Source organism: Muntiacus reevesi, chromosome X (genome assembly GCF_963930625.1).
Source record: "Muntiacus reevesi chromosome X, mMunRee1.1, whole genome shotgun sequence".
Classification (NCBI taxonomy): Eukaryota; Metazoa; Chordata; class Mammalia; order Artiodactyla; family Cervidae; genus Muntiacus; species Muntiacus reevesi.
In genome coordinates this window covers 91,617,655-91,642,110 of record NC_089271.1, presented here as the reverse complement: position 1 = coordinate 91,642,110, position 24,456 = coordinate 91,617,655, and the positions used below count along the sequence as shown (strand labels likewise).

Sequence of the window (24,456 nt, the reverse complement as noted above, 5' to 3'; positions counted from 1 at the left end):
CAAGTTCTCCTATCTTCTCAGACTCTAGATACTTACTCTGAGGATCTCATCATATAACGGATTAATAGTGTCCCGCTTGATGCTGGTTTTTCTTTTTCCTTGGCGGGATTTGTCTGGCAGAAGATAAGCCTTCACATATCTAGAAGCCAAGGAGAATACTGAGTCATTGGCTGTCTTTTTGGAAATCTGCTTCTCACTTACCTGCCCTCCATACACATATGCCATGATGAAATGAAAATATCACACCCTCTTATACACACCATTCTTGGATTTTCCCAATCCTGGCCCCTTTCCCACATCTCCCCTAACCACTCTCAATCACACCTCCCTGTCTGCCCAGGAAGTAAGAGCTTTGGTTCAAGGGTACCCAAAGAGATACTGGGGTCTGATCATCTCCAAGCACTGTGCAGGGTCCGGAAACACTCACGGGTTTGAGCGCTTCTTGGCTTCATCAGCATAGGCCAACTGTTGGCACTCTTTCACGTGAATGACCAGAGCCTGTGTTTGCTGTTCGTACTTCAGAGAAAAGGCAATCTTTCCAGTCACAAAGATGTTCCCGAAATCACCAGCTTCACTATAGATGCTCATCATGCTGCCAATCGTACTCTGAAGATAAAAGCACCCACATAACAGGTGGTAACTAGACTTATCATGGTGAGCATTTTTAAATTTACAGAAATCATTATGTTGTGTAACAGGAACTAACATAGTGTTATAGGTCAATTATACTTCAAACACAAAACTCATAGAAAAAGGTAGCAGATTTGTTGTTATAAGAGGCAAGGGGTCAGGGGAGGGGGAATTATATGAAAGTAGTCAAAAGGTACAAACTCCCAGTTATAAGATAAATAAGTACTAGGGATATAATGCACAACATGATAAACACACACACACACATATATAATTAACACTGCTGTGTGTTATATGTATTTAAGTGGTTAAGACAGCAAATACTAAGAGTTCTCATCACAAGGAAAAAACTCTATTTCTTTAATTTTGTATCTATATAAGATGATGGATGTTCCCAAACTTATCGTGGTAACCATTTCACGATGTATGTAAGTCAAATCATTATGCAGTAAATCTTACACAGTGCTGTATTCCAGTTACACTGGAAGAAATAAACAAGATAAAGGACCTATAAACATCTGGTGAAGGCACACTGTCCCTGCCACATTGCTCACATTTTCACTCATGAGAAAGTCATAGTCACAAACAAAACAAAAGCCCCTGCAACTAACCAGTACTGCCAATGGTCTTGTACCCAGAATGTAAGAGACAGCTAAGAGCACACTCACAACTTCTTACAACTGCTCAGGTTTATCAATCAGCTCACCTAGGCTCTGAGCTGCTCTTCTTATTCTCTTTTTATACATTTTTATTGTTAATTTTCAACTGCCCCAGAAGGTGGGCAACGAGTAGAGGTAGTGAGTCTGATTTTGGTGTATATTATGTATGTTACAATGTTAGAAGGGATCAGTTACCAATTAAAACAAGGGGCGTTAATTATCTGTGGGTTTCTTTTATCCACCTTATCCCTCTCAAGACCTATAGAGAAAAGTGATTGTGTCAGATTTGGGGGGGAAACCCCACCAGAGGTGAAAAGCCACATTCCTCTCAGCTAATAATCAACTCTGCAAGCCTACCGTTCTCTTCCTGTGTGAGTGTGATCATCTAATCACCCTGCTTTCTGACTCTGTTTCCCCTAAACATCAATCTTCATACTTAATGGCAGAACTAGGCCTTAATTCTTAAATGTCCCTTTAACTTTATGACTCTGATTGGTATAGTTTTCCCTTAATCATATCCTGATGCCAGTTAACCCTGCCAAGACCCTTCTCATGGCATTCACTGCCCTTGAATGTGAGACTTGGGGTGTGCTCTGGATGAGGACACCTGCTCTTTCTCACTTTGTGGCCTGGGTACCTTTTTAGGGTAGAAGTTATGGGTTACTGTTCACAAAGTTGTGATGAACATCTCTAGCCCTAACTACCTGAAATGAGAATTTCCAGGGCAGAGACAGAAAGTCACCTAACTGTGCACTAAGCAACGATGGTCTAACTTGAGAAAAGGAACAAACAAATGCATCTCACTTACCTAGAAAGAATAACCAGAACTTCCCCACATCCTGACTTTGCTCTAGGGAAGTACTTCCATCTTTCCTGGTACTCCAACATGTCCACAGCCACAGAACTAACAGAACTTACCATGGAGGAACCACTTCTCATGCTGCTTCTGGCTAGCTTCTGGCGATGCAACTTCACCAGGTGGTCAATATCTTCTTCTTCTTCTTCCTCTTCCTGGAATGGTAAATATAGATCAGAGTTAACAGAAATAAGAAAAAGTTCAAAAACGAATATCTTTCCTTTAGTAGGGCCGTAATTGTTGCTAAGCTCTGAGGTGTCATGTGCACACATACATGCTTATCTCTATCTTTGTGTTTCCCTATTTCAGGCTCCCAAACTACATCCCAACCATCCTTCTCAAATCACAAAATAGTAACAATATCTCTTTCTAATTTGACTGCCCCAACCCAGCCATCTCTTTACATTTTATTAAGTGTGGCATAAATCCCTTGGAGGAGATTGCCATTAGCCCCACCATAGAGCCACCGAGAAGATGACCCACAAACTGGAGAACAATTATATCAAAGAGTGTCCAGGAGTCTCCAGTGGAGGCGTGGGTCAACAGTGGCCTGCTGCAGGGTCAGGGGCACTGAATACAACAGACTTGGGAGCCGCAGAACATGCTGGCATTAAGTCCTTTTGAAGGAGGTCGCCATTACCGCCATTACCCCTACCATAGTTTGTCCTGAGGCCAAACTATAGGAAGGGAATACAGCCCCACTCATCAGCAGAAAACTGGATTAAAGATTTACTGAACGTGATCCTCCCCATCAGAGAAAGACCCAGATTCCCCCCACAGCTAGTCCCACCAATTTGGAAGTTACCACAAGCCTCTTATCCTTATCCATCAGAGGGCAGACAGAATGAAAACCACAATCACAGAAAATTAACCAAACTGATCACATGGATCACAGACTTATGTAACTCAATGAAACTAGAGCCATGCAGTGTAGGGCCACCCAAGATGAACAGGTCATGGTGGAGAGTTCTGACAAAATGTGATCCACTGGAGAAGGGAATGGCAAACCACTTCAGTATTCTTGCCTTGAGAATCCCATGAACAGTATGAAAAGGCAAAAAGATATGACACTGAAAGATTAACTCCCCAGGTTGGTAGATGCCCAATATACTACTGGAGAAGAGGAGAGAAATAGCTCCAGAAATAATGAAGAGGCTGAGCCAAAGAGAAAACAACGCCCAGTTGTGGATGTGACTGGTGATGAAAGTAAAGTTTGATGTTGTAAAGAACTATATTGCATAGAAACCTAGAATGTTAGGTCCATGCATCAAGGTAAATTGGAAGTAGTCTAACAGGAGAGATGGGAGTGAACATTGACATTTTAGGAATCAGGGAACTAAATGAACTGGAATGGATGAATTTAATTCAGTTGACCATTATATCTACTACTGTGGGCAAGGATCCCTTAGAAGAAATGGAGTAGTCCTCACAGTCAACAAGAGTCTGAAATGTAGTACTTGGGAGCAGTCTCAAAACAACAAAATAATCTCTGTTACAAAGGCAAACCATTCAATATCACAGTAATCCAAGTCTATGCTCCAACCACTAATGCCAAAGAAGCTGAAGTTGAATGGTTCTATGAAGACCTACAAGACCTTCTAGTACTAAAACCAAAAAAAGATGTCATTTTCTTCATAGTGGACTGGAATGCAAAAGTAGGAAGTCAAGAGATATCTAGAGTAACAAGCAACTTTGGCCTTGGAGTACAGAATGAAGCAGGGCAAGGCTAACAGAATTTTTCCAAGAGAATGCAGTGGTCATAGCAAACACCTTCATCCAACAACAGAAGAAATGACACTACACATGGACATCACTGGATGGTCAATACTAAAATCAGATTCATTATATTCTTTGCAGCCAAAGATGGAGAAGCTTTATAGAATCAGCAAAATCAAGACTGGGAACTGACTGTGGCTCAGATCATGAACTCCTCATTGCAAAATTCAAACTTAAATTTAAGAAAGTAGGGAAAACCACTAGACCATTCAGGTTTGACCTAATACAAATCCCTTATGATTATACAGTGGAAGTGACAAATAGATTCAAGGAATTAGACCTGATAGACACACTGCCTGAAGAACTAGGAACCGAGGTTCATGACACTGTACAGTGGGCTGTGATCAAAATCATCCCCAAGAAAAAGAAATGCAAAAAGGCAAAATGGTTGTCTCAGGAGGCCTTACAAATAGCTGAGGAAAGAAGAGAAGTGAAAGGCAAAGGAGACAAGGAAAGATACCCAACTGAATTTAGAGTTGGAAAGAACAACAAGGAGAGATAAGAAACTCTTCCTCCATGATCAATGCAAAGAAACAGAGGAAAACAATAGAATGAGCAAGACTAGAGATCTCTTCAACAAAATTAGACATATCAGAGGAACATTTCATGCAAAGATGGGCAAAATTAAGGACAGAAATGGTAGGGACCTAGCAAAAGAAGAAGATATTAAGAAGAGGTGGCAAGAATACACAGAACTATACAAAAAAGACCTTAATGACCTAAATAACCATGATGGTGTGATCACCCACCTAGAGCCAGACATCCTGGAATGCGAAGTCAAGTGGGCTTTAGGAAGCATCAATATGAACAAAGCTATGGAGGTGACATAATTCCAGGTGAGCTATTTCAAATCCTAAAAGATGATGCCATGAAAGTGCTGCTCTCAATATGCCAGCAAATTTGGAAAACTCAGAAGTGGTCACAGGATTGGAAAAGGTCAGCTTTCATTCCAATCCCTAAGAAAGGCAATGCCAAAGAATGTTCAAACTACTGCACACTTACATGCATGTCACACACTAGCAAAGTAATGCTCAAAATTCTCCAAGCCAGGCGTCAACAGTACATGAACCAAGAACTTCCAGATGTTCAAGGTGGATTTAGAAAAGGCAGAGGAACCAGAGATCAAATTGCCAACATCCATTGGATCACTTAAAAAGTAACGGAATTTCAGAAAAACATCTACGTCTGCTTCATTTACTATGCTAAAGCCTTTGACTGTGTGGATCACAACAAACTGTGGAGCATTCTGAAAGAGATGGGAATAACAGACCACCTGACCTGCCTCCTGAGAAACCCATATGCATGTCAAGAAGCAACAGTTAGAAGAAGACATGGAACAACAGACTGGTTCCAAATTGGGAAAGGAGTACATCAAGGCTGTATATTGTAACTCTGCTTATTTAACTTAAATGAAGAGTACATCATACGAAATGCCAGGCTGGATAAAGCACCAGCTGGAATCAAGATTCCTAGGAGAAGTATCAACAACCTCAGATATGCAGATGACACCACCCTTATGGCAGAAAGCGAAGAAAACCTAAACAGCCTCTTGATGACAGTGAAATAGAGTGAAACAGCTGGCTTAAAATTCAACATTCAAAAAACCAAGGTCGTGGCAACTGGTCCCATCACTTCATGGCAAATAGATGGGGAAACAGTGACAGACTTTACTTTCTTGGGATCCAAAATCACTGCAGATAGTGACTACAGCCATGAAATTAAAAGATGCTTGCTCCTTGGAAGAAAAGCTATGAGCAACCTAGACAGCATATTAAAAAGCAGAGACATAACTTTGCTGACAAAGGTCCGTCTAGTCAAAGCTATCGTTTTTCCAGTAGTCACGTATGGATGTGAGAGTTGGACCATAAAGAAAGCTGAACACCAAAGAATTTATGCTTTTGAACTGGAGTGTTAGAGAAGACTCTTGAGAGTCTCTTGGACTGCAAGGAGATCAAATCAGTCCATCCTAAAGGAAATCAGTCCTGGATATTCATTGGAAGGACTGATGCTGAAGCTGAAACTCCAATACTTTGGCCACCTGATGCGAAGACCTGATTCATTCGAGAAGACCCTGATGCTTGGGAAAGATTGAAGGCAGGAGGAGAAGGGGATGACAGAGAATGAGGTGATTGGACAGCATCACTGGCTCGATGGACATGAGTTTGAGCAAGCTCCAGGAGTTGGTGATGGACAGGGAAGCCTGGCATGCAGAGTTGTACATGACTAAATGACTGAACTGACTGACTGAAGTATTTACTTGAGCCTCCAACCATATATCAAGCAATGCTTAAAAAACAAAAGAGATAATGAAATATAATCTCTTTCTTTAAGCAATTTAGCAACCAGATTTACTTTAGGATTGAGGGAGAAATCAAAATTCACGTTACCTTTTCCTAAGGAATTAAACAGGTAAATTGAGAGTATCAGGTAGTAAAGTCAACTTTACTTGCATGCATGCTAAATTGCTTTAGTCGTGTCTGACTCTTTGTGACCCTATGGACAGTAGTCCACCAGACTCCTCCCAGAATCCTCCATGGGATTCTCCAGAAAAGAATACTGCAGTGGGTTGCTATGCCCTCCTCCAGGGGATCTTCCTGACCTAGGGATTGAACCCATGTCTCTTACGTCTCCTGCATTAGCAGGCAGGTTCTTTACCACTAGTGCCACCTGGGAGGCCCAAAGTCAATTATATATGTGTGTGTGTGTGTGTGTGTGTATGTGTGTATAAAATATGGTGACCAGGTGAAATACAAGGGTACTTACCATATCCACACTGAGGCCTGGGACAGATTTGCTCCTGTCTCCCAAGGCACCACTTTCATGCCCCACTTCTTCCGGGCGAAGATCAATCACAGACTTAGTATATTCTGAGTGAAAAATCAAAAACCAAAGCAAAATAAACATACTCTTCTCCATAGCAATAACCCACCAAGTACTCACAACTTCAATCTCAAAAGGCCATGAAGGAAAACCAGCTACCTGAAGGCCTGAGGATTTTTCTGGTGTTCTTCTTGAATATCATTTCACCCTCGTCCACAGATACCACATTTTGACCACTAGGCTGAGTTTCCTATGGACAGATAAGGGCAAAATAATGGAAAAAGACTGTTGGGTAGGTGAAAGAGTGGACTAGGGAAGAAGACTCAGATATTCACTAAATTATGACAAACCTAAAAGAAAGATTAATTTAATCTTAGGGCTTTAACTTAATCCTAGGAAGTTGCACAAAATCTATTTTTTTGTTTGTGGTTTACACTAACTTTTTAAACTTTCATTTTGTATTGGGATATAGCTGATTAACAATGTTGTGATAGTTTCAGGTGAACAATAAAGGGACTCAGCCATACATATATATGTATCCATTCTATCCCAAATTCCCGTCCCATCCAGGCTGCCACATAACATTGAGGAGAGTTCCACATGTTATACAGTAGGCCTTTGTTGGTTATCCATTTTAAATACAGCAGTGTCCATCCCAAACTCCCTAACTATCTCTTCTCTTCATCTTTCCTCCTGGCAACCATAAGTTCATTCTCTAAGTGTCTTTCTAAAACCTATTTTCTCACGTTTCAACCAAAATCTTAGAAAATGCTACCACAGGAATCTGAACTAAAATTTGTTTGCTTCATTTCTTAATTTAAATTCTTCCTGAAAAAGGAAGAAGAAAGAGAGAGAGAGACAAAGACAGAAAGAGAGATATCAACCAACCAATAACTAAAGCTTACCTTTTCTACTTGAGGTTTGGGGGCAGACATCTTCTTCCATTCTGGAAAGAGGCCAGATTTATCCAGAGAGTCTCTCCTGGGGGCAGATACAGAAACCGTAATAAAATCACCTTCTTCCCCCGTCCCTGTCCATCTAGGGACCCAAGCTCTATGGAAGGAAAGCCACTGGCTTAAGGTCAGTAACCAAATGCGGAAGGTAAACTTCACATCTGATTTACTTTGAAGGAAAGCAGACAATCAGATAAGTAGCTTTGTACAAACACTCACACTCCCATGCCTAAGGGATAGCAGCATCCACTGATGCTGGTCCAAGGGTCCAAGAACACTCCTCCAAGATGCAGCAGCCTGTGGAAGTTAGTGTGTTCCAGAAGGCTGTGCTCAGAGAAGTGCTAGTGGGAGACTTGCAGCAACAGAGAAAATATTTCATTCACCTTACCAAGTACAGAAGTCAGGAACACTAAAGGCAGGGGAACCCCACACCCTGGCTCTAGAGAACAAAACGGGAGCTCAGTTGAGCAGAATGGCTGGGACAGGGGACATCTCACCTGGACATAGTATCCGAGTCAGCCATATAGCTATCCAGGCTCTCACTCTCAGCTTCCAGTGCACTCTTTCCACTTTTCAGCTTTGGCACTTCAAATGACATGCTACAATAAAAACCAAGAGCCAACACATAAAAGAAAGTGGGCTCTCCTGCTGGGTGTTGGGCTTCCTTCCAACTCCTTCACAGTGGTAGCCTAAGTGATCTTTCTAAGAGCTGAGTAAACTTTTAAAACTGCTCAGAGGTTCTCTATTGCCCTTGGGATTGAGTTCAAACTCTTTAGCATGTCAAAAAAATCCTTATGAGTTGACCCCCTGCTCATATCTACAGACTCATTTTTCACCCTCCACCTCTCCTTATACTTTACATTATGGAATGATGAAGCTCTCTTGGTTCCCTGAATATGACAAAGCTACCTTTCTTTCCTCTTCTCTCTGCCTAGGATGGTCACAGTGGCCATTTTTCTTGTTTACTTGAAACTCCTGGCTAAATCTACTCCTTCTTCCTGTCTCTCTTTACATGTCAATTCCTCCACATCTCTGACCATGCCCCAACCCCAAATATGGATTAGTAGCCTTCCTATGTTCTCCTAAAGCAACCTGATGTCTTTGTAGTAATCAAATCCATAATTATTATGTCTTTTATACAAATTATTTAATTTGCCCAATAATTTAAACAAATGACTTGTTTAGTGTCTTTCTCTTCTATTAGACTAAGTTCCAGGAGATCAGTGATCACATATTTTGTTCATTGCTATGTTCCCAATGCCTAGCAGAGAAACCAACATAGACTGGGCACTCAGTTATTTGTTGACTGAATTCTTGACTAAATGCCTTCAGTGGGGCTTAAAGTATGTATATAAATAAGTAGTATGCTTTGAAGATATTATTAAGAAGACCAGAATTTCTTTTCAGTTTAATGAAGGATGACCCTGGGCATTCAAAACAACAGTCCTCATCTCTAAACGGAAGGACACAATTCCTGGACCCCTTACCTCAAGGAATGCTTATAATAGTCTCCTAACTGAACTCCCTACTTCTGCCCTTGTCCCCATACAATCTATCCTCAACACAACAGCTAAAATGAGCTTTAAAAATATAAACCCAGGGAATTCTCTGGTGGTCCTGTAGTTAGGACTCCACACTTCCACTGCCAGGGGCCCAGGTTCAATCCCTGGTTGTGGAACTAAGATCCTACAAGCCTCGCAATGTGGAATAAATATACACACACACGTATATATATATAGATATATTATATAATATATTATATAATATAACTATATATATATAGATAGATAGATATATCCAATATAGAATTACCACACAACCCAGCAATTCCACTCATAGGTATCTACCCAAGAGGACTGGGAGCACGTGTACACACAAAAAATTGTATATAAATGTTCACAGCAGCATTATTCACAATAGCCAACAGGTGGAAACAGTCCAAATGTCTATCAACAGATGAACAAATAAAGGAAATGTGGTACAGCCATATAATGAAATATTATTGACAACAAAAAGGAATGAAGTTCTACACATGCTACAACATGGATGAACCTTGAAAATATTATGCTAAAGTGAAATGCCAGACACAAATGGCCACATTCTGTATGATTCCATTTATAGGAAATGTCCAGAATAGGCAAATCCATAGAAACAGAAAGCAGATTAGTTGTTATGGAAATAGGGAGTGACTGCTTAATGGGTACAGGGTTTATTTTTGGAGTGATGAAAATGTTCTGAAATCTGACAGTGGTGATGGCTGCACAATATTCTGAAAGTACTAAAAGATACTGAATTGTATACTTTAAAACTGTTAAAATGATTAACCTTATATGAATTTTACCCCAATTAAAAAAATAATATCACATCATTCAGAGCCCTCCTTCTAACTCGGAATAAAGACAAAGTCCTTACAAGTGTCAAAATCTTACATGATCTGCTTCTCACCCAGCCTCTGTCTTTATCCCCTACCCTCTCCCCTTGCTTGCCAGTTCCAGATGACTCATACAGTGCCAAACACAAACTCACTTTAGGGTTGTTTTACCTGATACTTTCTCTGCCTAGAAAGTATCTCTTTCCCCCAGATGCTCTCAGGGTTTGTGTCCTCTTTGCTTGTCTCCTCTCAAATGTCATCTTATTATTAAGCCTTTCCTTGCACTGGCCTAGATAAAACTGACTGCATACATACACGCTTTCCTGGTACGCCCTTTTAGACTACTTTATTTTTCTCCATTGCACTTGTCAACATCTGACATATATTTACTTGATCATTCACTTACTGTCTGTGTCCCCCACTCCCAAATCTACACTTCTCAAGCAAGGAACTTTGTTGTCTTCACCAGTATATCCTATTGCCTAAAACAGTGCCTGGAAAATAGTAGGCATTCATAGACAAACAAATGAAGGAATTAATGAGAAAAGAACACAGAATGAAATAGCCAAAAATCTATAATGTCTTAGGCAGGAGAGAATAAACTTTCCAAGTTATCATAACATGATATTTGAGATAGCTCTATGAAAACAAACAGCAGGGGTTGAAATCCTAGGGCATGCCAGAGGTGAAACAGTGTCATTTCTTGAGAGAGATATTAGCTTTATAGTCAAAAACACAACAGGGAGCTTGATTTCATTTTCACTTTAGAATCATTCTTTTTCCCTCTTTGCTCCAAAGAACAAAGAACCCAAAGCAGAACCATTCCCCAGAGAGACAGTTTAATAGTGGTCTATGGAGAGTGTTTTCTGCTTGTATTTTTTCCTAAAGATTAATACGTACTGATCCAAAGCTGATACAAACCACTCTAGGGCAAAAAAGCAATTATTTGACATCTGTGCAGTAGAAAAATTAATTAGAGATGGGAGTCCTGGGCTTTAACTATCTGTATGATCTAAGGTAAATCACTTATCCTGCTTTCTTTTCTGCAAAAATAAGGGAGTTGAATTAGATTATTTGTGAGGCTCCATAATTTTATGAAAAAGATCATTTATGGCCACTTAATCTGTTTTCATGTTTAGGATAGACGAAAGTCTTCTGGGTTCAATGAGACAAGAAGTCATAGACAGCCAGAAGCAGTGGGCTTCAGAAATTACATTCTGACCAGTGATGTCAGATGTGTTAATCAAGTTCAGGAAATAAAAGCCATTTTTATCCACAAAAGAAGGGGAGGGGCTCATCACCTAAAAACAGATAAGTCACCCAACCAAGGCTGTGTGGATAAAGTCATAGTACATATATTCAATGACACACCATATGAGAACAAAAAAGAAGAAGATGCCAATGCTATATTTTTCTGTCATTTTTTTCCATTTGCACCTTGGGCTATAACTAACATTAATAAAATGCACGTGTTTAAGTGTTCGATTTGATTAGTTTTTTTATTTATTTTAATTGGAGGCTAATTACTTTACAATACTGTGGTTTTTGCCATACATCGACATGAATCAACTATATGTATGCATTTGTGAAACCATCACCACAATTAAGCTACTGAACATATCTATCACTCCCCAAAGTTTCCTCATGCCCCTTCATAGTCCATCTCTCCCTCCTCAGACCTGTCTCCAAGTAAGCGCTGATCTGCTGTCATTAACATTTAGCTTGATTTTTCTAGAATTTTATATAAACAGTCATACAGTAGGTCTTCTTTTTTGTTTGGCTTCTTTCACTCAGCATGATTATTTCGAGATTCATCCATGTTGTTGCATGTATCAGTAATCCATTCCTTTCCATTGCTGAGTAGTATTAAGCAAAGTTTATCCTTTCACCTGCTGATAGACACTGGGGTTATCTCTAGGTTTTGGATATTACAAAGCCACTATGAACATTCATGCACAAGTCTCTGTATGGACATATTCTTGTGTTTCTCTTGAGTAAATATCTAGAAATTTAAAGGCTGACTCACAAGGTAGGTGCACGTTTAACTGGTTAAGACACTACTAAACTGTTTTTCAAAGTGGCTTCACCATTGGACATTCCTAGCAACACTGTAGGAGAATGCCAGTTGCTCTACATCCTCATCAAAAATTGGTATGGTTGGGGATCGAGTCAAGATGCCAGAGGAGTAGAATGTAGAATTCACCTTCTCCCACAAATATATAAAAAATACATGTGAAACGAGTCTCACAGAATATCTACTGAATATTTTCCCTGAATATCCTCACTGAATATCTACTGGAAGAAGACCTCAGACTTCCAAAAGGGCAAAAGAAAAATCTCCATATAACTGGACAGGACAAAGGAAAAAAGGAAGAGAGAAAGGAATCAGGACTGGGACCTGTGCCCCTGGGAGGGATCTGGGAGGGAACTGTGAAAGAGGAAAGGGTTCCACACACAGGAAAGTTCCTTTACTGGAGAGAGATCAGCCAGGACAGAGGGGCAGCTTTAGAGCCTCAGAGCAGAGTGCAGTAACAGGTGTGCAGAGGGCAAAGCGAACAGGGACCTGAACAAACAGTGCCAATGGCATTCCCCAGCCTGAGATACTGGTCTGATGGGGCAGGTGGGGGCTAGGTGCTGAGTCTCAGGTTATAGAGGCCAGAGCTGGGGAGAGGACTGCATGAAGATAGCCTGAGGGGGCTAGGGTGTGGTGTGCCACATAACGGTACTAACAAGAAGACTGGGCCCGCCAGACAGGCAAGGTGCCATTAGCGGGGGGTGAGCTAGGAGAGGGGTGGGCTCGCCATAGAAGCTTCTTTCCACAACCATATACTCTTATATTGGCAAAGCACTGCCTACAAAAGCTCCAGGGGTGTGTGAGAGCCACCACTGCCATCTCAGACCCCAGAAGAGGGCACAGTCTGCTGCTACCACTAAGGGCCCCACTACAGGGTGCCAACTGCTGTACCTGCCTTCCTGGGAGCGCACTTGCACTCTCCCTGTCAAGGGGATAACAGCCAACATGCAATGAGGAAAGAGACAGCAAGCATCCAAACCAAAAACAGCCCTCATGCCAAAAAAATATTAAACACACTATGCTACGCAGGAACACTCCTGCGGATAAACAGCCCTCCAAGACTAAAGTAGATATTTGTTTCTCTTAAACTCACAGAGTAAGAGAAACATAAGCAAAATAAAGAAGCAGAGGAACCACTCCCAGTTAAAAGACCAAGAGAACTCCCCTGAAGGAACAAACAGCGAAATAGATCTCTTCAGTCTAATAGACACCAAGTTCAAAAATGGGGTAATGAAAATACTGAAGGAATTAAGAAAGCATAGTAAGCAGAGTGTTAGTCACTTAGTCGTGTCTGACTCTTTGTGACCCCATGGACTGTAGCCCACCAGACTCCTCTGTTCATAGAATTGTCTAGACAAGCATACTGGAGTGGGTTGCCATGCCCGTCTACAAGGGATCTTTCTGACCCAAGGATCAAACTCGGGTCTCCTGCAGTCCAGGCATATTCTTTACCATCTGAGCTACCAGAGAAGTCCAAAGAAAGGAATTAAGAAAGATGAGTATCAAAGAATTGATGCTTTCAAATTGTAGTGCTGGAGAAGACTCCTGAAGGTCCCTTGGACAGCAAGGAGATCAAACCAGTCAATCCTAAAGGAAATCAACCCTCAATATTCATTGGAAGAACTGATGATGAAGTTCCAACACTTTGTCCACCTGATGGGAAGAGCTGACTCATTGGAAAAGACTCTAATGCTGGGAAAGATTGAAGGCAGGAAGAGGAAGGGATGTCAGAGGATGAGATGGTTAGACAGCATCACTAACTCAATGGACATGAATTTGAGCAAACTCTGGGAGATAGTGAAGGACAGAGGAGCCTGGCATGCTGCAGTCCACGGGTCACAAAGAGTCGGACACGACTTAGCAACTGAACAACAACAATGTATATATAGTATGATCCTGTTGTAAAAAGAAATTAAAATTTTAAGACTCCAACTCATATTTGTACATTGAGACAGTGTGGTAGTCTATACACCAGAATTATTAATAACAATAAGAACTGTCTGGGGCAGAAGAAGTAAACTTACTGGGGACTCATTTGATATATTTCTATATTGCTTTCCATCAATCATAAAAAACATGATAAAATCTCATTTCTCTTTGGATGAGAGAAAGTTAGGGTGGGAAAACACAAATAAAAATTCAAAACTTTGCCAGCAGCAACCAAATGAGGAAAGGAATAAAGCCTCAAGACATGAAGTTTGAAAAGTGAAGGCTAATAAAACAGAAGAAAGATCTAGCTTGGCAAAACTTCTTCCAATGTGTACAGATTAAGTGAGTGAGTAGGCAATCCTGGGGTAAGATAAAGAAAACAAAAATCCTCAAGATTTATACCCCAGATATCAATGGGGCACCCCAACCAAGGCAGACAAGCCTTGTGTGGGATGTCACCTCTCAGGGCACTGGTATAAACCAGAGGATGCATCTAGAGCTAGACTGAGTGAGACCAAACACTCAAGACTGAGTGAGCCAGACAGGGAAGCCTGGTATGCTGCAGTCCATGGGGTTGCAAGGAGTAGGACATGACTGAGAGACTGAACAACAACAAGACACTTATGAGAATTTCAGGAGACTGAAACCCAGTATCCCCAAGTTATCTTTTGCCCCTCCCTTCAGTTCAGTTCAGCTGCTCAGTCATGTCCAACTCTTTGCTACCCCATGGATTGCAGCATTCCAGGATTCCCTAACACCAACTCCTAGAGCTTGCACAAATTCTGTGTCCATTGAGTCAGTGATGCCATCCAACCATCTCATCCTCTGTTGTCCCCTTCTCCTCCTGCCTTCAATCTTTCCCAGCAACAGGGGTTTTTCAAATGAGTCAGTTCTTCACATCAGGTGGCCAAAGTACTGGAGTTTCAGCTTCAGCATCAGTCCTCCCAGTGAATATTCAGGACTGATTTCCTTTAGGATGGACTGGTTGGATCTCCTTGCAGTCCAAGGGACTCTCAAGAGTCTTCTCCAACACCATAGTTCAAAAAAAAAAACAATTCTTCGCTGCTCAGCTATCTTTAAAATCCAACTCTCACATCCACACATGACTACTGGAAAAACCATAGCTTTGACTAGATGGACCTTTGTCAGCAAAGTTATGTCTCTGCTCTTTAATATGCTATCTAGGTTGGTCACAGCTTTTCTTCCAAGGAGCAAGCATCTTTTAATTCATGGCTACAGTCACCACCTGCAGTGATTTTGGAGCCCCTCAAAATAGTCTCTCACTGTTTCCATTGTTTCCCCATCTACTTGCCATGAAGTGATGGGACCAGATGCCCTGATCTTAGTTTTCTGAATGTTGAGTTTTAAGCCAGCTTTTAATTTCTCCTCTTTCACTTTTAGTAAGAGGCTCTTTAGTTCTTCTATCTCTGCCATAAGGGTGGTATCATCTGCATATCTGAGGTTATTGATATTTCTCCTAGCATTCTTGATTCCAGCTTGTGCTTCATCCAGCCTGGCATTTCGCATGATGCACTCTGCATATAAGTTAAATAAGCAGGGTGACAATATACAGCCTTGACATACACCTTTACTGATTTGGAACCAGTCTGTTGTTGCATATCCAATTCTAACAGTTGCTTCTTAACCTGCAAACAGATTTGTCAGGAGGCAGGTAAGGTGCTCTGGTATTCCCACTTCTTTAAGAATTTTCCACAGTTTGTTGTGATCCACACAGTCAAAGGCTTTGGCGTAGCCAATAAAGCAGAAGTAGATAATTTTCTGGAATTCTCTTTCTTTTTCCATGATCCAACGAATGTTGGCAATTTGATCTCTGGCTCCTCTGCCTTTTCTAAATCCAGCTTGAACATCTGGAAGTTCTTGGTTCACGTACTGTTGAAGTCTAGTTTGGAGAATTGTGAGCATTACTTTGCTAGTGCAATTGTGCAGTAGTTTGAACATTCTTTGGCATTGCCTTTCTTTGGGAGTGGAATGAAAACTGACCTTTTCCAGTCCTATGGCCGCTGCTGAGCTTTCCAAATTTGCTGGCATCATCTTTTAGGATTTGAAATAGTTCAACTGGAATTCCATCACCTCCACTAGCTTTGTTCATAGTGATGCTTCCCAAGGCCCACTTGACTTTGCATTCCAGGATGTCTGGCTCTAGGTGAGTGATCACACCATTGTGGTTATCCGGGTCATGAAGAACTTTTTTGTATAGTCCTTCTGTGTATTCTTGCCACCTCTTCTTAATATCTTCTGCTTCTGTTAGGTTCATACCATTTCTGTCCTTTATTGAGCCCATCTTTGCATGAAAGTTTCCCTTGGTATCTCTATCCCTTGGTAAGCCCTCCCTTGGGTTATAGAAAAGAAGTATATAAAAAGCAATTCCATTTTTCCCTAAGTATTTTATTTCATTATTTTTCATTTTTTTTTTATTAAAGTATAGTGACTCAGACAGTAAAGAATCTGCCTGCAGTTCAGAAGACCCAGATTCAATCCCTGGGGGAATGGCTACCCACTCCAGTATTCTTGCCTGGAGAATTCTATGGACAGAGGAGCCTGGCAGGCTACAGTTCATGGGGTTGCAGAGTCAGACACGACTGAGGGACTAACATGTCCACATAAAAACTCATTACAAATGTTCATAAAAGCATTGGTCCAAAAAGTAGAACAAACCGAAACATCTATCAACAGATGAATGGATAAACAAATGGGGGTATTTACATATAATGGAATATTATTTGGCAATAAAAAGAAATGAAGTACTGATACATGCTTCAACATGGATGAATCTTGAAAACATTATGTTAAGTGAGAAAAAACAGTCACAAAGGACCACATATTTTATGATTCTGTTTAAATAAAATGTCCAACATAGAATTAAAAGTAGATCAGAGACTGTTTAGGGATGGGGAATGATATGGAGGTGGGTGAGAGGCAGTGATAGCTAAAGGGTACAAGAGTTTCTTTTTAAGGTAATAAAAAGTTCTAAAATCAATTGAGGTGATGGTTGCACAACTCTGTAAAATCTACTTCATTGTACACTAGTAATGGGTGAATTATATGGTCTGAATTATAGCTTGATAAGGCTATTACCAGAAAGATACTATACAAAAATGACTAACTGCTCAGAGGTTTTCATAATATTTTTTCTTAAGTTTAGATGGATATTAATGACTAATATCCTTCACAGTAAAGAAACATTCATCTGAAGATTAGTGATTCCTGTATTTTATTTCAGTGTTTATTCTATTAAACTCAAGTAAAATGAACCAAAGCTTTTAATATATTATGATCCAATATTATAAAAGTTTTTTGTTCTATCCATCCACCTATTCCTCTTATCTATATATATGCAAAAAACATAACTGAAATAACTTCATATAATATGAATACTGGGGTAGTAAGGTTTTGGGTGATTTGCTGTTTTCTTTATTGTTTTCTATACTGGTTAAATTTAATAATGAGTTTGTGTTATTTGCATTTTGTCTTCAAATTGTTCTTATAAAAAAAAAAGTAAATATACCAAAATGTTGATGTTTATATGTGGGTTACAGGATTAGGAATTTTTTTCTTCCTTGTTTACTCTTTTCTGTAATTTCCAAATTTTCCTACAATGAACATCTATTATTTTATAAATAGAAGTTAAAAAACAAAATAATTAGAGGCATGTGCAGTCATATCTTTAAATGATTGCTTGGTTCTTACCTGGGCTCCTTCTGTTGCTCCTGAATGATCTTTCTTCCTGGCCAGATATCACCCAATTGTGACTGATGAAGGAGAGACTGTTCCACTGTCTCTCTTTTATTCACTTCAAGACAAACAAAAGCATGGCATATGGGTGATGATGGGGGAGAGGATGTGAGGGGAGGGGAACACAGCATGCTTGCAGAAAGGATGGCAACACAGTCTTTATGTTGCCCACAAATGGTTTGAGCCCATGGAATGAAGGAAGACACACAACCAGTAAGAATACACTAAGATTCCACACCAGAGGGTCTATGAATGAGGTCAAGCACCTCAAGGAACCATATCCCAACAGGTCTGGTACCTGCAGGTTTGCGGCGCAGAGACATTCTGATTATCTCACTGCCCGTGTGGTAAGCAAAGCGATTCACTTTCTGGTCATAAAACCAGTCTCCAGTTGCCTTCTTCAGCTCTCTGGGAAGGAATAAAAGAAAACAAGAGATGGAGTTTTTAAAAATGGCCCTTGGTCAGAATGGGGAACATATGTAAATCCATGGCTGATTCATGTCAATGTATGGCAAAAACCACTACAATATTGTAAAGTAATTAGCCTCCAACTAATAAAAATAAATGAAAAAAAAATGGCCCTTGATATTCAACTAATAAAGGACAAGGGGAGAAATGCTAACCACAACTGGGGCCCCCTTTCTTCTCTCAACTCTAAGTAACACTCACATTTCCTTGGTGCACACCTTGCACTTCCAGGTACCATTGCTTTCCTGAACGCGGCAGTCCCGACACACCAGGTGATTACAACCCCAACAAGTGTTGGTCTTGGGAGTCAAACGGCCCAGGCTCTCCTGGCACCGGGCGCAGGTCCGATCACTATAGCGCTGGCTGCCCCTTTTGGCTCCTTTCCGTTTTATCTCCAGTAACTCATTCTTCAGTCGCCTGCCAATACCCAAAAGAGAAGCACAAGTGATTCGGAGGCTGCATGGGCTGGATAGAGATGGGTTGAGGGGTGGAAACAGTAAGACTATTTAGTTCTGTGAAAGCAACAGAGCCCAACCTGACCCAGTGAGGAGCTGTAAACCTCATACACAAGTTCCTCTGAAAGTCAGATAAGAAGTATAAGGAAAAGTCCAGGTATCACTGGTTAAGGGCCTGGGAACATGATTTTTCTGGGACTCTTACCTAATCCTTTTCTCATCTGCTTTTCGGAGTTCCTCATCTCGTTGTAGAACACTGAGGATCAAATCCCTTTCCACCTCAGACAAAAAAGAGAGATCAAGTATCTCCGACATGACTTGTCCTAGTTTTTCCTTCTATTCTTCTTTCTTCAAAGCTACCAGGCCACCAGATTTGCCTGAAATAAGATAAAAACCAATTTTATACAGATAATTTACTATTTCCCCTTTGAGCTAGGCTAAAGAGACAACATAGAACTATGTGACCAATTTACCATTCCTACTTCCTGGTGAATCCTACCCTGAAAATGAAAATTCTAATTTTTCAAGAAGAAAAATTTATTCATGACTCTGGCAAACAATTGGGTCTTTCAACATGAGCATCTTAGTCTGGAAAGAGGACACAACAGCTCAGTCAAATTCTCCTTCCACCAAGTGGATCCTCAATTATCTAATTTTCAATACTTTTAATGTTCTCAAGTCACATATCTATTAAGCCAAATAATCAGACAGCTGATCTCTGTAGTGGAGAAGACCACACAGGGATCTCTGCCAGTTGAAGCCTATTTCCTTCCAAACCTTTCCTGACCAGAGTCGGGGATTCAGTCAGCTTTCTACTACACTTCAAAATAGCCATCACCTACTCTATCTCCCAAAGTTCTTATTGCTAACACTACCTCAAGAATATCTTCACCTATTTCACTCACATTTGTTGAGGACCCACTCTGACAGGCATTGTGCAAAGTGCTACAGATACAAAGATGAGTGAGGCACAGTTCCTGTGCTGAAGAAGATCACAGAGTAGTAGAGGAGAAATGTACACACAAACACAGTACAGTGTACTAAGCACACTTAGAGGGATAATAAACTGTTATGGGAACTTAGAGAAGGGAGTAATTAGTTCTATCTTGCCTAGACAGAGAAGAGAGAGAACTATACACATGTGGAAGGTTTTATAGAACAGGTGGATTTCGCCTTATAGAACAGAGTATATGCTTGTTGGTTGGGGACAATGGTAAGAAATATAGATGGAAACCTGATTATGTAATTCTCAAATACTCTTAAAAATTAAGAATTTTTAAGTTGATGACACAGAGAATAGAAATCCATCAAACACCTTTGTTGTTGCTTTGTTTTTGATATTGGGAAATCACATACTCAAATTTGTTTTACAAAGATCACTCTAGCTATAGTATGAAAGGCAGGTTCAAAAGACAAACTGAAGTACAGTAACACATTGTTGTTCAGTTGCTCAATCAAGTCTGACTCTTTACAACCCCATGGGCTGCAGCATGCCAGGCTTCCCTATCCTTCACCAACTTCAGGAGTTTGCTCTAACTCATGTCCATCGAGTCAGTGATTCCATCCAAACATCTCATCCTCTGTCATCCCCTTCTCCTGCCTTCAATCTTTCCTACCATCAGAGTCTTTTCCAATGAGCCAGTTCTTTGCAACAGGTGGCCAAATTATCGGAGCTTCAGATTCAATAACAGATAACACATTGTAAAATGTGCATACTCCAAAAGCAAGCAATACCACATCTAAGAATCTAGCTGATAGAAATATTCACATAAACGTGTATGCAAGGTGTATGTACAAGAAAGTTACTAAAATATTATTTGTAAGAGCAAAAACAAGTTCTTTAACAGAGAAATCATTAAACAAAACAATATTTCCATATGATGGCATACTATGTATCCATTTTTAAAATGTGGTAGATCTGTATGAACATAGATCCTGAGTGAAAAATAAGAGTCATTCTAGGACTATACTTGAATGATCTGTTTGCTAAAGTATCTATCTATACATTTGTATATGCAAAGAAAAAAATCTAGAAAAAAACCCATTATCATTGGTTCCTCTTGAGAAGCAGAATTGAGGGGGGCAACTTTTACTTTTTATTTTATATAGCTCTGATTTTTTTTTTTACAGATAAGTCTTACTTTTAAATTTCAGGAAAGAAAACATTTAAAGAAGACAGAGAGATTACTGGACAAAAAGACAACCTAAGTTTATTTAACTATGCTTTTAACCAACTGGGCAAAGCCACTGTACTCTCTCATCCTCTGGGTTTTCAACTACAAAATGAACTACTTCTCAAAGGTATCAAGAAAATTGAATATTATGTGCTAAAAGTCCCATCAGTGTTTGGAACACACATTTGGAATACAAGTACTCACTGCATCTGCTGCAGGGCAGACCTAAACCAGAACAGGAAGACAAGAGAACACAAATAGGTTTGAGAAGTAGAATTGACAGAATGGAGTGACTGACTGAATGGAAAGAATGAAGGTGAAGGGAAAGATGCCTAGTATGCATGTCAAAGTTAAACACCTGGCTAGTAAGAGTTGTAACAGTGACAGGGGCTATAAGAGAAGAAACAGGTATAGAAGTAAGGCAAGAAGTTTTGTTGTAGTCATATTGAGAGTCAAACAGCCCAGGAAGGACTGAGTATGAGAAAGGAACTGAGGATCATACTTACCTTCGCTGCTCTCCCTTGAAGTTACACATGTGCTTTGACTTTTTAAAACTAATTACCAACAAGACAATAGAGAGTACAAACAAAGTAATGGCAACCCACTCCAGTATCCCTTCCTGGAGAATCCCACGGGCAGAGGAGCCTGATGGGCTACAGTCCATGGGGTCGCAAAGAGTCTGACACGACTGAGCACACTGAGCACAAACAACATACGAAAGCTACACAGGTTCTGGAAATATCAACACTTTCTTGATTTCATTATTTCTTGGTCTTTATTGAACTATAAAATGCTAAGTCTCTTTTATAGGCCCTTTGTTAGGAAGTCTTGAGGGAATATTCTTAATTTTTATCCCCAAGGAGAATATATACTCTCCATGAGAACAAGGACTTTTTTCAATATTCTTCTATGTATCTGGTCCAGCACCTAACACTGTATTTGGCACATTGTGTTGTTGCATATGCCACCACTACTGTTGATCATCATCACTGTCATCATCAACCCCAATAGTTGCATTCATTGAGAATTTATTACATGCCAGACAACAAGTTCTTGACATACATTAATTTATTGCTCACAACAACCGCAAGAATGAGGTACTATTATTATTCACATTTTACAGATAAGCACTCAGGAGAGGTTAGGTTAACTCACCCAAGAATAAAGAGAGAGTAATTGAAGTTGCTAGGATTCAAGCCCAGGCAACTGCATTCAAGTGCTAGTGCTCCACTGGCTCTATCCAGGCAGGACCATGGCCAAAACAATTATAAAATATTGAACACAGCAATCAAAAGCACTGTGGAAATGAATTCCCATATGTGTGATTATGGTTGAAGAACTGGCCAAAAAAATCAGTGGCTCCTGGATAAACTAGGTATCACCAATTGACTGGCAATTAAAGACCAAGAAAATCTTAACAGACCCATCACAAGCAAGGAAATTGAAACTGTAATCAGAAATCTTCCAACAAACAAAAGCCCAGGACCAGACGGCTTCACAGCTGAATTCTACCAAATATTTAGAGAAGAGCTAACACCTATCCTACTCAAACTCTTCCAGAAAATTGCAGAGGAAGGTAAACTGCCAAATTCATTCTATGAGGCCACCATCACCCTAATACCAAAACCTGAAAAGATGCCACAAAAAAAGAAAACTACAGGCCAATATCACTGATGAACATAGATGCAAAAACCCTTAACAAAATTGTAGCAAACAGAATCCAACAACATATTAAAAAACTCATACATCATGACCAAGTGGGCTTTATCCCAGAGATGCAAGGATTCTTCAATATTTGCAAATCAATCAATGTTAATACATCACATTAACAAATTGAAAGATAAAAACCATATGATTATCTCAACAGATGCGGAGAAAGCCTTTGACAAAATTCAACATCCATTTATGATTAAAAAAAAAACAAACTTCCAGAAAGCAGAAATAAGAAGGAATATACTTCAACATAATAAAAGTGATATATGGCAAACCCACAGCAAACATTTTCCTCAATGGTTAAAAACTGAAAGCATTTCTCCTAAAGTCAGCAACAAGACAAGAGTACCCACTCTCATCACTACTATTAAACATAGTTTTGGAAGTTTTGGGCACAGCAATAAGAGAAGAAAAAGAAATAAAAGGAATCCAGATTGGAAAAGAAGAAGTAAAACTCACTGTTTGCACATGACATGATGCTATACATAGAAAACCCTAAAGACTCCACAAGAAAATTACTAGAGCTAATCAATGAATATAGTAAAGTTGCAGGATATAAAATCAACACACAGAAATCCCTTGCATTCCTATACACTAACAATAAGAAAACAGAAGGAAAAATTAAGGAAAAAATTCCATTCACCATTGCAAAGAAAAGAATAAAATACTTAGGAATATATCTACCTAAAGAAACAAAAGACCTATATATAGAAAACTATAAAACACTGGTGAAAGAAATCAAAGAGGAATAAAAAAGAAGAAATCAAAGAGGACACAAATAGATGGAGAAATATACCTTGCTCATGGGTTGGAAGAATCAATATTGTGAAAATGAGTATACTACCCAAAGCAATCTATAGATTCAATGCAATCCCTATCAAGCTACCAACGGTATTTTTCACAGAGCTAGAACAAATAATTTCACAATTTGTATGGAAATACCAAAAAAAAAAAAAAAAAAAAACTCAAATAGCCAAAGCAATCTTGAGAAAGAAGAATGGAACTGGAGGCATCAACCTGCCTGACGTCAGGCTCTACTACAAAGCCACAGTCATCAAGACAGTATGGTACTGGCACAAAGACACAAATATAGATGAATGGAAAAAAAATAGAAAGCCCAGAGATAAATCCACGCACATATGGACATCTTATATTTGACAAAGGAGGCAAGAATATACAATGGAGAAAAGGCAATCTCTTTAACAAGTGGAGCTGGGAAAACTGGTCAACCACTTGTAAAAGAATGAAACTAGAACACTTTCTAACACCATACACAAAAATAAACTCAAAATGGATTAAAGATCTAAATATAAGACCAGAAACGATAAAACTCCTAGAGGAAAACATAGGCAAAACACTGTCTGACAGGATCCTCTATGACCCACCTCCAAGAATATTGAAAATAAAAGCAAAAATAAACAAATGGGACCTAATGAAACCTAAAAGCTTTTGCACAATGAAGGAAACTATAAGCAAGGTGAAAAGACAGACTTCAGCATGGGAAAAAATAAGAGCAACTGAAGCAGCTGACAAAGAATTAATCTCAAAAATATACAAGCAACTCCTGCAGCTAAATTCCAGAAAAATAAACGACCCAATCAAAAAATGGGCCAAAGAACTAAACAGACATTTCTCCAAAGAAGATATACAGATGGTTAACATATGTGTTAATATACTGTATTGGTGTTTTTCTTTCTGGCTTACTTTACTCTGTATAATAGGCTCCAGTTTCATCCACCCCATTAGAACTGATTCAAATGTTTATTTTTAATGGCTGAGTAATATTCCATTGTGCCACAGTTTTCCAATGTGCCACAGTTTTCTT

At 39.7% G+C, this 24,456-nt stretch overlaps 1 protein-coding gene across 4 annotated transcripts in view; it reads right to left on the bottom strand.

The window, feature by feature from the left end:
* The window catches only part of SYTL4 (synaptotagmin like 4), a 148,993-nt gene that overhangs the window by 15,254 nt on the left and 109,283 nt on the right, over window positions 1–24,456 (bottom strand). For all 4 annotated transcript variants that reach the window (XM_065915860.1, XM_065915861.1, XM_065915862.1 and 1 more), the window contains exons 2-12: window positions 18,950–19,121; window positions 18,491–18,706; window positions 18,120–18,229; window positions 17,777–17,879; window positions 8,192–8,293; window positions 7,647–7,722; window positions 6,901–6,991; window positions 6,685–6,788; window positions 2,208–2,300; window positions 428–606; window positions 37–139 (exon numbers count right to left, since the gene is read on the bottom strand). In XM_065915860.1, coding sequence (XP_065771932.1) covers window positions 37–139; window positions 428–606; window positions 2,208–2,300; window positions 6,685–6,788; window positions 6,901–6,991; window positions 7,647–7,722; window positions 8,192–8,293; window positions 17,777–17,879; window positions 18,120–18,229; window positions 18,491–18,706; window positions 18,950–19,059 — 1,287 coding nt within the window. In that variant the 5' untranslated portion in view covers window positions 19,060–19,121. The remainder of the gene's footprint in view (window positions 1–36; window positions 140–427; window positions 607–2,207; window positions 2,301–6,684; window positions 6,789–6,900; window positions 6,992–7,646; window positions 7,723–8,191; window positions 8,294–17,776; window positions 17,880–18,119; window positions 18,230–18,490; window positions 18,707–18,949; window positions 19,122–24,456) is intronic.